The 16,141-nt window shown below is 35.5% G+C and overlaps 1 protein-coding gene across 14 annotated transcripts in view; it reads left to right on the top strand.

Moving 5' to 3' along the window:
- LOC5564765 (titin) overlaps nt 1-16,141 on the top strand; it is a 117,706-nt gene that overhangs the window by 76,851 nt on the left and 24,714 nt on the right. For 12 of the 14 annotated variants that reach the window (XM_021843049.1, XM_021843050.1, XM_021843055.1 and 9 more), the window contains 2 exons: nt 8,729-8,866; nt 9,133-9,262. In XM_021843049.1, coding sequence (XP_021698741.1) covers nt 8,729-8,866; nt 9,133-9,262 — 268 coding nt within the window. Of the gene's footprint in view, nt 1-8,728; nt 8,867-9,132; nt 9,263-9,501; nt 9,523-16,141 lie in introns of all 14 variants that reach the window. The other 2 variants (XM_021843052.1, XM_021843051.1) reach the window with 1 other exon arrangement.

The following is a 16,141-nucleotide window of genomic DNA, read 5'->3' as shown; positions in this document are numbered from 1 at the left end:
ATAACGGAACGGATTTAGTTCATCAAATTGAATCACAAAATCAAATCTTCTAATTTGTTTATCTTTTTGACAACACTAGCTTTCCTGAGTGCATTTAGTTTAAGCCAAGGCACTCAAAAAACTTATTTGTCTTAGTGCAGAACAAATAATCTGATTGAAGAATATTTCAGCCAGTGGAGGATTCAGCGCAAGGATTATTAATACTCTAAGCTCTCATGAATGATTATGTTGTACCTACGGAACAATCACCGATTTTTCTTAAACCATCCCGGACAAGACCAGCAAGATTTAGCTGGATGAAATCCATTTTTATTTTCTCTTTATGATTGAGATGAGCATGAAATTATTCTGAAAATGGAATGGAATGAAATATTAGATAAGCAATTATAATACCGTAATTAGGGCGCGTTGTTGTAAATCGAATTTCACACAATTGTAAGGAAATTTACCGGCACGCAAAAAATGATTATTTTAATTTATTATTATGAGTCAGCAGACATCATGATGGATTCAATATTATTAAAAGGTTATAATTTATAAACAATTTTTTGGCAGAAGTTTGTTCAATCATAAGCTCTTAACAATGCATTGGTTTATTCCGTGGTTTAGGTTATCGCAAAAAAAATTAAAACTGCTAGTCGAGCTCAAAAGGACTTTACAATAGCTCTTATGTATGTTTCATAGTTCACTACAAGGGTGGATGTATTCATACTATACAAAACTAAGAAGTTTAGAAACGGTTTTAACAACAGCTTGTAGTATATGAAAAAAAAACTTAAAATGTTACTCGGGTGAAGTTTAGTATTTAGTATGCCGTTCTCAAAAATATTATAGTAAGATATTGGCTATTGACAATGCAGAATTTGACTATTCTTGTAATGCTGTGTTATTTAACAAAAACAACCTAATTAATTTATGAATTTCATGGCTTGTAAATCACCATTTTAGAATCTGATTTCTTTCCGTGCAACCAATCTGAATCGATCTGAAAACCCCCGAATAGGATGTTGTAGTATCAATGGTATCATCAAAATAAGATTTTCATTGTCCGTGAAATTGGATAGCAATCATTCCTAAATGAAATTCCTAGTTTATTGACCGATGATTCCTAGAATAAAAAGTCAACGAAGTTCTATTCCAGTGTTGTAGTAAACTAGAGCCTCGATTCGTGGCAAAGTAGGCTTAGTCAATTTGTGGCTGATTCTGTTTGAGCCAAGTATTATTTCTAACACTACTTCTCAAGCAGATACCATAAATGTGGCCTATTGACTGTATCAAGTATTTCAAGATCTGTACTAGTTGAGTATTTTATCAGATCAAAGCATGTAAATTTAATATATGAGCTGCCTAAAATGTGATATGATAATCACTAACATTACTGCCTACGTTTACGGTAACATTACTAACTAACATTACGGTAAACGCGCAGCTATTCAGCATGACCATGCTGAGGGTCGTGGGTTTGAATCCCGCTGGTCGAGGATCTTTTCGTAAAGGAAATTTTCTCGATTCCCAGGGCATAGAGTATCTTCGTACCTGCCACACGATGTACGCATGCAAAAATGATCAATGGCACAGTAAGCTCTCAGTTAATAACTGTGGAAGTGCTCATAAGAACACTAAGCTGAGAAGCAGGCTCTGTCCCAGTTGGGACGTAACGCCAGAAAGAAGAAGAAGAACATTACTGCTTATACATTAAAAAAAACTATTATTACGCGCGATGTTTATTACACACAGATAAATTTTTTGAAATTTCCTAACGTCAATAAAAAAACGTGTAATAGTTTACGGAACAAGTTTCAGAATGATGATTTTTACAGCACGAGTCGTAAATTCATCTTACGAGGCTTGCCGTGTGTTGTAAAAATGGAGTTCTACAATGAGCAACGTACAAATTTTTTTGAAATTTTGTAGAAAACCACTTGAGGGTATCAGAAATTATATCGGAATGCATTGACCACTATTTCACAATTCCTGAAAAATTGTTGTGTTATGATTCATTACGCAACTCAAAACAGTTTCATTATGAGCAAGCGTTGCGTAATGAATCATTACAACATTGGTTTCAGTTGCGTGATGACTTTTCCCGCACAACATACTTTAGTGCAGGAAAGTAGGCCGTTACATGACAGATTGGCGTGATGAAAAACAGCCTATCACTATGAAAAATTGCAAAATATTATATTACATTCTCCTAATTTTACACGACAGAATTTCTTGAATAGAAAATTCTATACGAGCCAATCTGAAATTTTTAAATCTAATGGACTGAAATGTGGTGGAGGTCATTTTGTTACATACAACTCGATGTAACATGTTTTAACTGTGCATGCTAAGCGGAAACTCAATACAAATAATTAAATGACGTATGTGCAATGTGACTGAAAAGTTTTATGATCCAAACAATTTTAAATTCAATGTGACGGGAAATTACGCTATTTGAGCCTTAAATTCGTACGCTCATCATCTTCTATGCTTCAAGATGTGGGGCACATGTAACGTAAATTAATTTTTTTATAACGCAGCAAGCACAGCTAATTGAAATTACCGAAGTCGATACCATGCTACAAGATTTTGGGTCTACGGTGTTTCCAACTATTTTTTACGGTTACCGAAAACTCAGTAAATCGAAGAAATTCTCTGCTGTCGGAAATTACTGAAAGAGACAGTAATTTTCTTTGAGTTTTCGGTATATCATTTGTTCACGTAAGGGGTCGTCCATAAATGACGTAGCATTTTAGGGAGGAAGGGGGTCTTTACGGATTTGTGACGATGTGTGACGAGGGGGAGGGAGGGGTCCCAACTAGTGGACATAGCATCTTGTTTAATTTTGGTAAAAAGAGTAGCACAGGGAAAACTGACAAGCAGTTTTTTTCTATAAATCATCTCTGTCTGACTCATCAAACTTGGGTTATGAAATGATTAATTAACTTCAAAACAGGTTGAAAACTTTTAAGAAATTTTATATTTTCCTGATAAAAACAATCAAACAGATGTTATGAAGCTTTAAATAGTTATGTGAATAATATATTGCATTCATGTTTAAACTATTTTATACATAAACACACAAATTAAAAAAAGTAAAATAAAGTTAAGTAAAAATCAATGCTTTATCGACTTGGAAAATATTTAGTTTTATTCATATTTTCTTTAATATATGAATATATTCAGATTTAATTCTTCAAAAGAATATAATATGCTCATTTAGGCAAATATTAACGTTATTATAGTAAAAAACGTGAACAAGAATTTTATTCAGTACGTTTAGTGTTGCAGGAGATCTAAACTCAGTCAAATTATCGACTTGCTTTGATATATCAATGCTCTTGATGAAACAGCCTGGATAAATCTGGACATCAAATTTGAGTTTTATCAAAATTGTCCTATCGTTCAGATTTCTAAATCACTCGGTAATTCAACGAAAGAGCATTTTTATTATTTCATTATGAGTTGAGTAAGAATATTTCAGTATGGGGAACGATAATGATTTTTTTAGCTGAACTATTTGAATTTAATTTAGAGAATAATGACGAAAATCCATTCCAAAATAAATTATTTTCAAAAATCTGTTTCTCAACCACGAACAATTTAAAAAATGCATATTTTATAACAAAATTTCTGTTCAATATATTATAAAAATTTAAGAACCCTTACAAATTAAATTACTGGGAATCGAAATTGTGTAACTTATACAGGAAATATGCTTGTTTAAACTATTTTCCAAGGGATTTTTTAGCGTTACGTCATATTAAACTAAATCAGCACTCGTCAGATTATCCTGATAATTCAGTGTTTAATATCAATTAATCTCTATATATTTGTGTAGAAATTTCTGGATTTAAATGTTGCATTTTAGCCCAATCGCTGAGGCAAACAAATCAACAATTTAGGGGGGGGGGGTGTACTTGATATGCTCCGGGGGGGTTATCAAAGGGGGAAGGAATGGGGGTATCATCATTTGTGACTAAATGCTACGAGGGGGGAGGGGGGTGGTGTAACAAATTAGTGAAAAAAATGCTACGTCACTTATGGACGGCCCCTAAGTTAACTGAGTTTTTAAGTTTTCAAATTTATCCTCGTTCTGATTGAATGATATTAAAAATGTCGTTTATTATATTTTTTCTCATTGACCGGATATTACTGCAACGACGGGGTTGATAGTGTAATGGCTATCGCTTCTGCTTCCCAAACAGGAGGTCGTGGATTCAATCTCAGGCCCACCTTTTTCTCATATTTATAAAACTCTACTTAATTATAATCCTTCGCTAGAATTGAATAAATCGACTTAACCGTTTACCACAGTGCAGTGGTATCCTTACGGTCGAATACCTAACCTAACTTCATCACTAACAGAAAACACCGCTACCTCCAAATGTAGCTGTGGGAAACTCAGGAGATTCTTCGGTTTTTAAAACATAACGGTTGTCTAATAAACATTCCTTCATCTCCCCGATGGATTAAGGACGTGGCCGGCGCCTTTATCAATCCAGCAATATTAAGGGAAGTGTAATGGTATATTGAAGATGGTAAAAAACTTAAACCCAAGCTCCATCTGAGAGATTATCTGTACAATATAACTAATAAAGCGATTCCCATATATTCCTCACCATCCTTACCATAAATATAGTGTGCTGTGAAATTTTCAGCTTTTTCAGTGATGACTTTAAGGTAGGTTTATATGGGAATTACCTGGGAGGGAGAAACCAATACAAAATTTCTGTACGTCATAGTGAGCCGAGATTCCGCTGTCATGAACTGTCACTATGAGCCCAGATCTCAAACATCGGACTAACATGAAGAAAGCGCGTAACTGATTAAAACACATTTTCGTATTTCTTCAAAAGTGAGCAAAATCGAATGAAAATCAATTCATGCACATAACGCAAGTAATGTCACGTGAGCACCATTTAATCTGATTGAATATAAAGCATTGAAAAAGGCATCGTTCTACTTTTTCCAATGAAAATGAATATTTAGTGCATAGAAAACTGTGGCCCTTTTTCATGTTTGTCAGGAAAGATCGAAGGTGCACAACAAAAGGAAACTACCGATTTTCTCGAAGCCTGCCTTGATTGTTGCTGGCAAGCTGGAGTTATCTTGCAGTTCAAAATAACGTTGTCTTATATTTCGTGTGTAGTATCGGTGCCTCCCACCCAGGGAATTGCTATGGAGAAATTTAGAGAAATGTTCCAAACACGCTAGTATTATAATGTAAGTACAAACTTATCATCTCATAGTGAAAACTCATTCTTCAAACCTTAATGGAGGTTGTTGCTGAAGAATCAAATCTCTTTAGATCTTTTTTTGTTTGATTTTTTTTTGTAGATGTTTGCAGGGCTATAACCCCATATGAAGCAAACAAACTCATAAATATCTCCTCTCTTATCCGTCGGATTCAATTTCTCTCTTCAGTAAATATCTGTAACACTTCAGTCGTCGCGCTGTTGTATTTTGTACAACACTGATGAAAAAACCTCCCTTTTCGATCACAACAGCAGCGTGGTGGTTCTGACGGTAGTCAACCACGCAACGACTGGATGGTTAATATGGGTATGAACAATGAGTTTTCACTATGCGATGATAAGTTTGTACCTATATTCTAGCACTAACGTGTTTGAAATATTTTTCAAAATTTCTCCATAGTAATTTCCATATAAACCTACTTTGTCCTTGCCACCTTTAAATCACCGCCGAATAAGCTGAAAATTTCACAGCACACTATTTTTTTTTTTGGTGAGGATGATAAAGAACATATGGGAGATTGGATTTTCAAACATCATCAAAACTACCGTTATCAGTAGAATAAGAAGTTTTCACCATGATCAATATTTTTATGAGAAAAGTACAGGATTATCGCAAGTGGGCTTCGTGGCCTTGCGGTTAGCGGCGTCAGTCGTCTAGGCGTATTATGCTAAGGGGTGTGGGTTCGATTCCCGCTCCGGTCGGTGAAAACCTTTCGTCAAACGAAAAATTCATCGCTGGGCTACTGGGTGTTTCGTGTTGTCCGTTGCCTAATGTTAGTGATCGTTCAGTTTGTGCAGCCTATTTGCTGAAGATGGTGTAAATTGTCTTTCTAATTAAGCTTTAAGATGATTAAAGAACGAAGCCACACCTCAAATTTGTCCCTGGTTGAAAATTTGAACGCCAGCAAGTAATTGATCACACTTTCAACGCGAACGGTATTAAGATTCTTCAGACTTGTGCAATAGAAAATTCAAATATATTGAGATGTTCGGTAATCCAATCCATATGGTTTTTAAATTAATTAACTCATTACGCATAGTAAAGATGGATAAATTATGGGTGAAATTATGTGGGGATTTGAATTCGAAACTTGTAACCTTCTGAGTTATTGGGTCAACAAGCGGCTCGGTAGCTTAGTTGGTAAAGCGCTCGTATAGAATATAAGAGTCCTGGGTTTGAATCCCAGCCGAGCACGTAGATTTTTTTTCATAATTTCACCCATAATTTATCGATTTTTACCGCGCGTAATGAGTTTATTAAAGTAGATGTACCAATAGTGGAGGTACTAAGCACGATTGAACTTCATTTAATCGCCTAAATTCAAGAAGCGCAATTAATGTGCCTGTTAATGTTGTAACGGGAAGTAACGACCACTGACTTAATGAGAAAAATGATTTCATCGCAGTAATCCACGGTATGTCAGTGAAAAATAATACCTCCACTATTGGTACACTGTTCCATTAGTTGCGGTATTTTTTTAATTTGTGTTCCTATAGTTGCGGTATCCGTTGTTTTCTTATGGGATCCTCCACTATAGAAACACTTTGTCGCAACTATTGGTACAAGCAAGAAAAGTTTTAGCAATGTTAGTGATATTTCATCAGTATTGAAGCAATTTGAACGCTCTTTTCAACTATTCCGTGTATCAACAAGCCAATTCGTCGATTGGCAGTGTCGGTTCTGTGACTAGTGTAATAAAATCAGTGAAAACGGCACTACTGCAACTATAGGAACACCCACAACTAAGGGAACACTTACCCTAATTCATAAAATTCAAAGTTCAGCTCCATTGTATAATAACCTTAAGCCTCTAATAGCCAAATTTTTATTTTCGATCTAAATATCATATTTTCTTGTCTATAAACGTTCTAAACACGTTTTGGGCAATGATTTATTCTTATTCGCAAATGTGTGAATTTTGGTTTTAATAATTTTTATTTTTGAACATCCCTATCATTTTCCATTTTTTCCTGAAGCCTCTTCGAGTTACTGATTTATGAAAAAAAAATAAAAATTTAAGTTTTCACAATAATTTTGAAAACATTAAATTTTCTTTTTTTTTCTGGAACATATTTTATTTTCCGTGTAATTAACGGAAAAACAGGTTTGAAATTATTTTTATACCACCAGGTTCTTCTTGTATGATAGGTTGATTGTAGAAATTTACAAAAGGTGCCATTTTTTGTATTACACGATAAATGAACCCTAGGCATTTGTACACACTTAGATTTATTTTACGGATTCCTGTGAAATTTCACCGAAATCTCAACAGCTGAACATTCGGTGAAAATTCACCGAACAATCTGTGAAATCGTTGATCAAAATCATAAAGAAAACACTAAAATGGTCCGATCGAGAATTGAACTCTCAACTTACCGATCAGGAAGCAGGCTTGTTACTACTACACCAGCTTTCACTGCAGATAAGTGGTGTGCTAAAAGTTGAACAAAAGGAGCTCATGCCTACCAGAGCGGCTGTCAAATGATTTCCCAGAAGTTCGGTGAAAATAATGCTTTCACCGAACTGTTAGTTGCTATTTTACAGAATTACGGTACATTTGTTAGTTTTCACGGATTTTGGCGGTAAAATAGTAGATTTCACAGATTTTGTCGGTAAAATACTAAATTTCACAGGAAAATCTGTAGTTTTGTTGTTTACAGTTCATATTCGGTGATTTATTTCACAGTATACTGCGATTTATTCTTAGTGTGTAGGTTACAAAAGAACATAACTTTTCAAACATTTTCAAAAATACAAAAAAGTCTCATAACTCATAAAAATGTTTCCTTATTAAATGTGTAATTTGAGCCAAGGTTTAAGCCAAAAATAAAATCATTTTTATTTCTGAGCTACGAAAAATTACACAAAATTCCAAAGTGCAGCCCGGCGGGGTTGGGTATTAGAGGGTTAAAGGAGGTTTGCCATTTAGAATAACCAAACCAAACCAAATAATGTTTTAATGAACATTAAAACATTATTTGGTTTGGTTTGGTTATAAAATGTGTCATAAAATACAGTTTTATTAACAAGACCTACAGACATCGCTAATGTAAAACGTTAAGCAGTATGACAACTTATATTTGCATCTGATTATATATTAGGAAAGGAATAATTTCATCTGGACAAGAACATTCTTGTCCAGATGAAATTATTCCTTTTTTAATATATAATCAGATGCAAACATAAGTTGTCATACTGCTTAACGTTTTACATTAGCGATGTCTGTAGGTCTTGTTAATAAAACTGTATTTTATGACACTGGTGATCAAGATATGAACTAAAAGATGAAGAGAAGTGCTCTAGGCATTACGTCTGTTTGTGTTAACGGTGAATATAAGAGCAATCTGTGTTTATGTTGTAGAAGAGTAGTTCAATATTCACTACCATTCATAAATCATTCGGCACCATTACCACAGCATCCCACCGCAACCTTCTAAAATACTAATGGAATCCTTGCACAACCATTCTATCTTTTTCATTGCAGCCCGGTCCCATACCTGGTATGCGCCCGCCTATGGGAGCTGGATCGCATCAGTCTACAAAATCCGCCAACTCAATGGGTTTCATAATGCCACTCTATACCATCGGTATTGTTTCATTCTTCATCTACACAATACTGAAAGTAAGCACTCTGCCGGGAACCGGTGTTTGGCACTTGCTCAATGTATTCTAGTAGGGTAAGAGCTTTAGCTTTCGGCTTGTCACTCGTTTTCGACCTATCTATCGATGCTGTATACCTTGTATAACAGTGCGAAGTGATACAGAAGTCTTGTGCGTCGAAAATTAGAGCGCTTTCCCTACAAGAACTAGAAATGGAATTTACGCGTTAGGAGCGAAGTTGATTTATGCATTATCATTAACATTCACTTTTCTTTCTGGTGAAAACAGCTCATATTTAAGAAAACGCCAGCCACGCCTTACCCAGAGATTAAACCAGACACTACCTTCAGGAACGAGGTCTTTACCGCACCAGACCAGCCCTACATGAAGCGACCAGACAGTGGAACCACTAAGCTAGGTACGTATTTCCATATCATTTTTATTCCTTCACTCAGGCAGGTCATATTGCACAAATCTATATTAACTGCCAAATGCTATCATCGGCATAAGATGCATCCCTCTAATACAGTCAAGCGCTCACACAAGACTTCAATATACATATCATATGACTTTCGAAGAAAATCATTTTCGGGCATCGCTCAATCAATAACCAAAAAAACATATTTTCCTCCACGCACATGCAACCGCTCCATTTAGCCTGGAAAGATCACAGCGCAAGTAAGATGAATCATGCATTCGATTGCAGTTTTGTTTTCATTTGAATATTCAAAGAAGAATAGAAAAACAAACGACATATAAAGACATTTCAAGATTAATACGCATTTGCGATCAACTACCCACCCACGCGCTCATTGAACACTGGCGTAACCGTTCTCCTTATATCTACTGACATTAGTCGATACCTTAGATAGTACAAGAAAACCGAACCGTACTACAATGTGGGGACCGTCTCGTTAAAGCCAAGCTCAACGAGGCATGAAATGTTTTTATTCCACATTGCTTGTTTTATTTTTAGACAACAGAGAGTACAGTGATATCATTTTTGAATGTTATAATTTTGTTACGGAAAAAAATATCTAGAAATGTCCTTTCGGAAAAGTTACGAACACCGAGCGTCGTTGCGCAGGGTTATCGCAGCCGTGATGCGAAAGTTATTAGAGGCTACGTTTGACTATGACTGCCGGAAGTAATGTGATTAACGTAAGCCAGAGTAGATTGCGATAAGCTATAAATTGAAAGTGTGAACCCTTTTGTGGACCCTCTCCGTCTGACCCGTAATAATCTGTAGTTCCAAGTCTAATCGAATGCAAGTTCGTTTTGAATTGTGGGTGTATGTTTGTTGGTGCTTTCTCATCATTAGTTCATCGCATAAAATAATTGAACATAAGCTTTTAAGTTTAAATCGTTCTCTAAAAAGTTTCTTCAAATTGCTAGTATGATAATGAAATTGTTACCAACGCAGTTTTTTTTGGCGGAAAAATAACTATTTTTTTTAAATGCTTTTACCTAACACATGATAAAAATTTAGTCTCAACTGCACTAACTTTATTCTTAAAATTTTCACTAACTCAATTGTACTTATTTAACAGATGGCAACAATAAAAATCAGTCAAAATATCTTAAATAAAACTATTCAAAAAAGCTACAAAAACGTTCTGGACTTCTAAGAAATTGAAAAAAGTATTTATTCGTCGTGGAAATCTTTATAGACACTTAGGTGAAACAACACTTAGGGACCGTCCAAAAATGACGTTGCCCCTACCCATCATAGCTTATTTTCCCACAAGGTTCGTCACAAAATCACAGACTCTCTGCTCACCAACAAAATACTACGTCATATATGGATGGTGCCTTATCGAAGAATTCATAAATTGAAACACAGGGTATGTAGGGTGCCGGTGCTAATAGTGGACTACCTAAGAAAAAATAATCATCGAAAAGTCTTAAAAGAGATCTTTTGACGTTAGCAGAGCTGTGAAAAGTTCTGAAATTCACATTACAGTAGGCAAGCGTAGCAAATCACAGTCAGCGGAGCCAGTGAAACTCACGCTTATCGCTGCTGTAGGCAAAATGCCTTGAATATAGCAAAACACCCGTTGCTAATGGCAACTCAAAACTACTGTAGAAAAATGTTCTATTTCCCGCTGCATTTCCCGCATTTACAGCCTTCAATGACACTACTGATTTAGGAAATTCATGTACCCAACATAGGCTACTTGATGAGATTCACAATTTTGAACTACTGTATTAGAAGAGCCACGTGATTTTCGCAAAAACTCAAGCCTACTAAAAAAATACTTCAACCTCTACCCTAAGCTTGAAGGCTCAAAGGCCTTTATAAATATTTAAGTATCCAACTGAAAATTTATTTTGAATTGCAAAACTGAACCAAATACAGCCTCCTTTCAGCATCATACTTTTTAGTTATACTGATTTACACTATCATCTTTATCGAATAACCCGGGAGGGTCCATAATAGGCATTCGGACAACAGTTTTCCAAATATATATTTCTCTGGGAAAATCGTATGATTTTGTATGTTTCATGGGCGTACTATGAAGTAAAGACATTGAACTTGTTATTAGACTCCACAAAACGTATATTTGCCTGAGATATCATTGCGGAAAGGCATCGAGAATGAATTTCAGCTACTAAGGGGTCCATTACTAGCATTGACACCCTAATGTATGGTGTAAATTTTAGTCGTTTATTATTGAAAATTAAATTATGTGATGGCATAACCAGTGTTGCATTTGAACGCGTTCAGCTTGCGTTCTAGTTCAAATTTTTAAACGAGGGATCAAGTAGGCTTGAACATTGATCAGTTCAAAACTTTGAACCCAGAGGAGCTAAAAAATTGAACGCGAAGGGAAAATTGTTTTAATAGCAAATTTTAAACATATTTAAAAGCAGAATGATTTACAAAAGATGTCAAGGAACGGTTCCGGGTCATTTGGCCGAATGCCGTTTGGCCGAACGCCATTTGGCCGAAAGGGTCATTTGGCCGAATGTCATTTGGCCGAATGCCGTTTGGCCGAAATAGGAAATAATAGTGAATTACAGTTAGCATGTTATTGTAGTGAGTTCGAAGCTGAATTTAAAAGAACTTATTCAACTTATTTTTAAATAAGGTTAATGATCATTGATATTCACATCTTTGATGTTAGTTCAACAAACAGTCAGTGCTGAAAGAAGAACATCCTAAATGTAAGCAAATATTCACTTTTCTGTTAGCGGTAATAGCTGCCAGCAGAAGTTTTTGCATTGTGTTTGTAGTCGGCTTTTGACAGTAACTAAAACGGTTCACGACTTATTAGTCCTGCTGCAGGACTGGATTGCTTTGATCCCTCGAATCGTATTAAGTATATAATTCTAGTAACCGCAAATTTTGGCTTCTTCTTTTCACAACGGAGAAACTGTGAGCTTTTTCCACGTAATTGTTCACCGAGTCAATCGGTTTACTGCTATACGCAAGCAACGGTGCAGAGCTCTGTTCACACGTTATAATCCTAATATTGGAGGAGAAACAGAGAGAACAGCCTATGATCAAAAGAAGGAAAAATCTCTTATGAAAATTTAAGCAAGTGCGATGCAAACAATTTTTATATTAGTATAACTACAAAGAACTGCCAATGATTTAAAGAAGGTAAAATTCCCAATTAAAATATAAACTGAATTATTGCCAATAGTAACGAAACCAGTATAACTCGGAAGAATAGCCTATGCTTAAAAGAAGGAAAAACTTGTAATGAAATCATTAAAAAATTGGAACCCTATCATACCGTTGGTAGCCCCACCCAGATGAAACAACCATGAGCTTTGAGTCTTGATGCAATGAGTGGAGTTCACAACTTAGTCCTAAATGAGCAAGTAAATTTTATCATTTTCTTGGAGCACTTATATAGTGACAAACATGACGTCCCGTAAATTAATTAGCTGATCAATTATTGGGTAACACCTAAGAATCTAACACATAAGTGTTGCAGTAATTTGATAATTTTTTTTTCGTAATTCGGCCAAACGGCATTCGGCCAAATGACCCGTTCGGCCAAATAGCATTCGGCCAAATGGCGTTCGGCCAAACGACATTCGGCCAAACGGCGTTCGGCCAAATGGCCGGACACCCAAGGAACATTCAAAGTTCCAAAACATTGTGCGTGTTATGAGTTCCATGAAGTTTAAAGTAGTTGTTTTAGGTTTTGTGCTTCATTGTGCATTTTAAAGTAAACGGGCCGTTCGTGAGCAGTGTCAGAATCTTGCACACGAGTTCAGTGTTTACTGCGTTCACGTGCAAAATAAGAACGCATTTAATTCACTTTTGGCTCACGTTCAGTTTAAAATTCATCACTGGGAATAACTGAAAGTTACAAGAATGTGTTTTTGGGTTTACAGCATTTATGACTAGAACTGAAATGCAATTTCAGATCAGTTTTTTTAACAATAAGTTACTTTGAATGTTTAGATTATTTTAGTGTGTATAAACGATTTAGAAAAATCTTGTTTGGAAAATTTTTGAAAATTTTATAAGTAGCGTCCCTATTGACCAACAATTTCACCTCGTCCAGTTAATGACACGGGATATAAGAAGTTCATACAGTTCCTCTAACGACTCTCAAGATTGGTTCCATCAACATTGCTTCCAGGGATAAGTTTCAAATTTCTCCAATTATCTCTAAAATAGTTTATCAAAGTGTTTCATCAAAGAATCAATAAATAATTCGCCCAGAAAAATGTCTTGCACCCTTAAAAATAATGAAATTTACTGTACACGTAAGTCATACTGTGACTGAGTGCTGTAAGTGATAAAACGACACAAATATGTGTTTAGATGTATGGAACAAAAACAGTAATTTTACACTTTAAAGGACACGAAAAGGATATCCCTACAATCGGCCGTTCCCGAATCAGACTTTGTTGTATTTACTACGTGATGCAAATTCTTTCAGATTAATCACAGGTTTATTTTTTTTTTGTAGTAATCTTCTAAGGGTTTTATGGAGTTTTTCATGGCAGAACCCCGACAGAGCTAACAGGATCAATTTCTCAAGTAATTCATGACCGAGATGAATTGCTCAAACTGTGAAAAAAAATTTACTGATTTTCTTGAAAAATCGCTATAAAAAGTCGAGTGCTTGTAATATGAGTTATGTTTGAGATTTAGGACCTAACGGTAATAATATACCTCAAAAAATCCGATAATTTCATATTTTATTAAATTTTTTAGACATGATTGCCTTTACCCAAAGACGTTATCAGTAATTGCGAGCATATTTATGTGGCTTTCCTGTAAACACAACAAGAATACCATTTTTGACGAAACTCACAAGTGAAATTCTCGCGTTCAGTATCATAAGGGCGTAACTGCAATGATCGATTTCTCTTCATCGATTTCGTCTTTAGCCGATTACTTGACTGGGCGACTGTTTTCGACTGCTATTTTCGATTTAGTAGGAAAAACTCATTGTCCTTCATCATGTTGCATCGTAGAATGTTACCAAAATCGATTGAACTTCGTGTACTAATAATCGAAAGAGGGGCATGCACGGTGCCCCGACAGACCGTTATTATGTAAAAAAATTGTCCATCAAATCTGAGTACAGGGCTTGATTTCTGAGGTCATTCTGCATCTCTGGGCCAATTTTAAAAAAAATCCCTAGGCGGAATCTCGAGAAATCTTGATTTGAAGTTTTAGACTAAAAATTTCGATATAAACCATATACGCAATGGCACTGGAAAAAAAACAACAAAAACGTTCAAAAAAGTTGGCCAAACTGTTCGCATCTAGTATATAATTGTTACCGTTGTTAAAATTAGAAATATTAACAACTGACTTAACTTACCAGAGTGCTTAAGTATGTTTTTACATGACTCAAACCAGTAAGCTTAGTTAACTAGATTCAAATCTAAGAAATAAATTTCAATATGATATTGATGTTTTGTTCGATAAACGTGAATCACTCAATGCTCAATATTATTTATTTACAACTTATTTTTCGACTATCACACAAAGTGACCAACCCACTTAAGTCTGCCGTATTTATTTTGCCATATAAAATTTGCTTCTTTGTACATCTGGTACTACTCTTGATGCTTACGTCTAGTTTTCCATCGAGTATTGCCCTCAAAATTTTACATTCCTGTTCTACATTCTCAGTCAAAACATGATTTTTACAACACGGAAAACATTATTGTTATATGTCACAAGTGTTCAAAGATTATCAAAGTCTTTAACAACTTCAAACAAATCTCGAATAAGTATTATTAAGCTTTTAACTTCCATTATATATACCTGCAGCCATTTACTTTGTTTTAATAGAATTGTCAATCTGTTTATTGATTTCTAGGATACGTTCGACTCAGTCACGAAAATCTAGCTGTGGCACAAGTTATAAAAAGATGGTTATATCTTAACATAAACAGGGAATGCTGATTAAGCTGATAAATACAATTAAGTGTAAGAATTGTAGACGAGGTGCCTGCCTTTTTTTTTGTAAAATTCCATGCAATGAAAAGGAGATGAGTTTTCGAATTTACTGTTCAGTATTGCGTTTTGTCGCATATACTTCTTGATGACTTCATTGGAATCGATCGCAATGCAGTAGAGCAGGGTTTCTCTATTGAGGTTCAGTTGTGTCGGGGCAGAGGCAGTGCTTGATAGGGATGCAGTTGAAGTTGTTGAAGAGCCATAGAACGCTTGTGACGTGTGATATAATACAATTAATGGTAATTTTCAATGGCAACACAAGTAGCAACATCGTGATGGCGCTATCATCGCTAAATTCCCATGACGATGTCAGTAGTGAACATGAAATATTTCACGATACTGATATTCACCACTTATTGACGCAATTCGCTGTGTGGCGGCGCTAGTGATTGCAAGGAGTTTCAATTTGGATATTTACACAGGTTTTCAGAAAATTTTTGTTCTAGCATATACATCTGTGATGCAAGCATGCCCAAATGAAACATCATTGTTAATTTTCCCTGTATAAAATGTTGATTCTTGGCTCCCTAACCGTGTTTATTTAACACTTCATTCGTCGCGCTGTTGTATTTTGTACAACACTGGTGAAAAAGCTCGCTTTTTGCTCACTGCAGCAGCGTGGTGGTTCTGACGGTGGCGAACCGCGCGACGACTAAAAGGTTAAGAACAGGAGCGAATAAAATAGGCAAACTTCAATGTGATGGTCATTAAGTGCGAATGCCGGAATAAAAAGTAACATCATTCAGGTGGGGATCAGCGGCTCCGTAAAATACGTCCGCTTAAGTTTATTCTGATAATGACGTGAGCGTACCAAAGCAACCAAATCATTGCAGATTTTAAACAAATGTTTGA

The sequence above is a fragment of the Aedes aegypti genome, chromosome 2 (genome assembly GCF_002204515.2).
Source record: "Aedes aegypti strain LVP_AGWG chromosome 2, AaegL5.0 Primary Assembly, whole genome shotgun sequence".
NCBI classification, from domain to species: Eukaryota; Metazoa; Arthropoda; class Insecta; order Diptera; family Culicidae; genus Aedes; species Aedes aegypti.
This window is presented reverse-complemented; position numbering and strand designations above follow the sequence as displayed.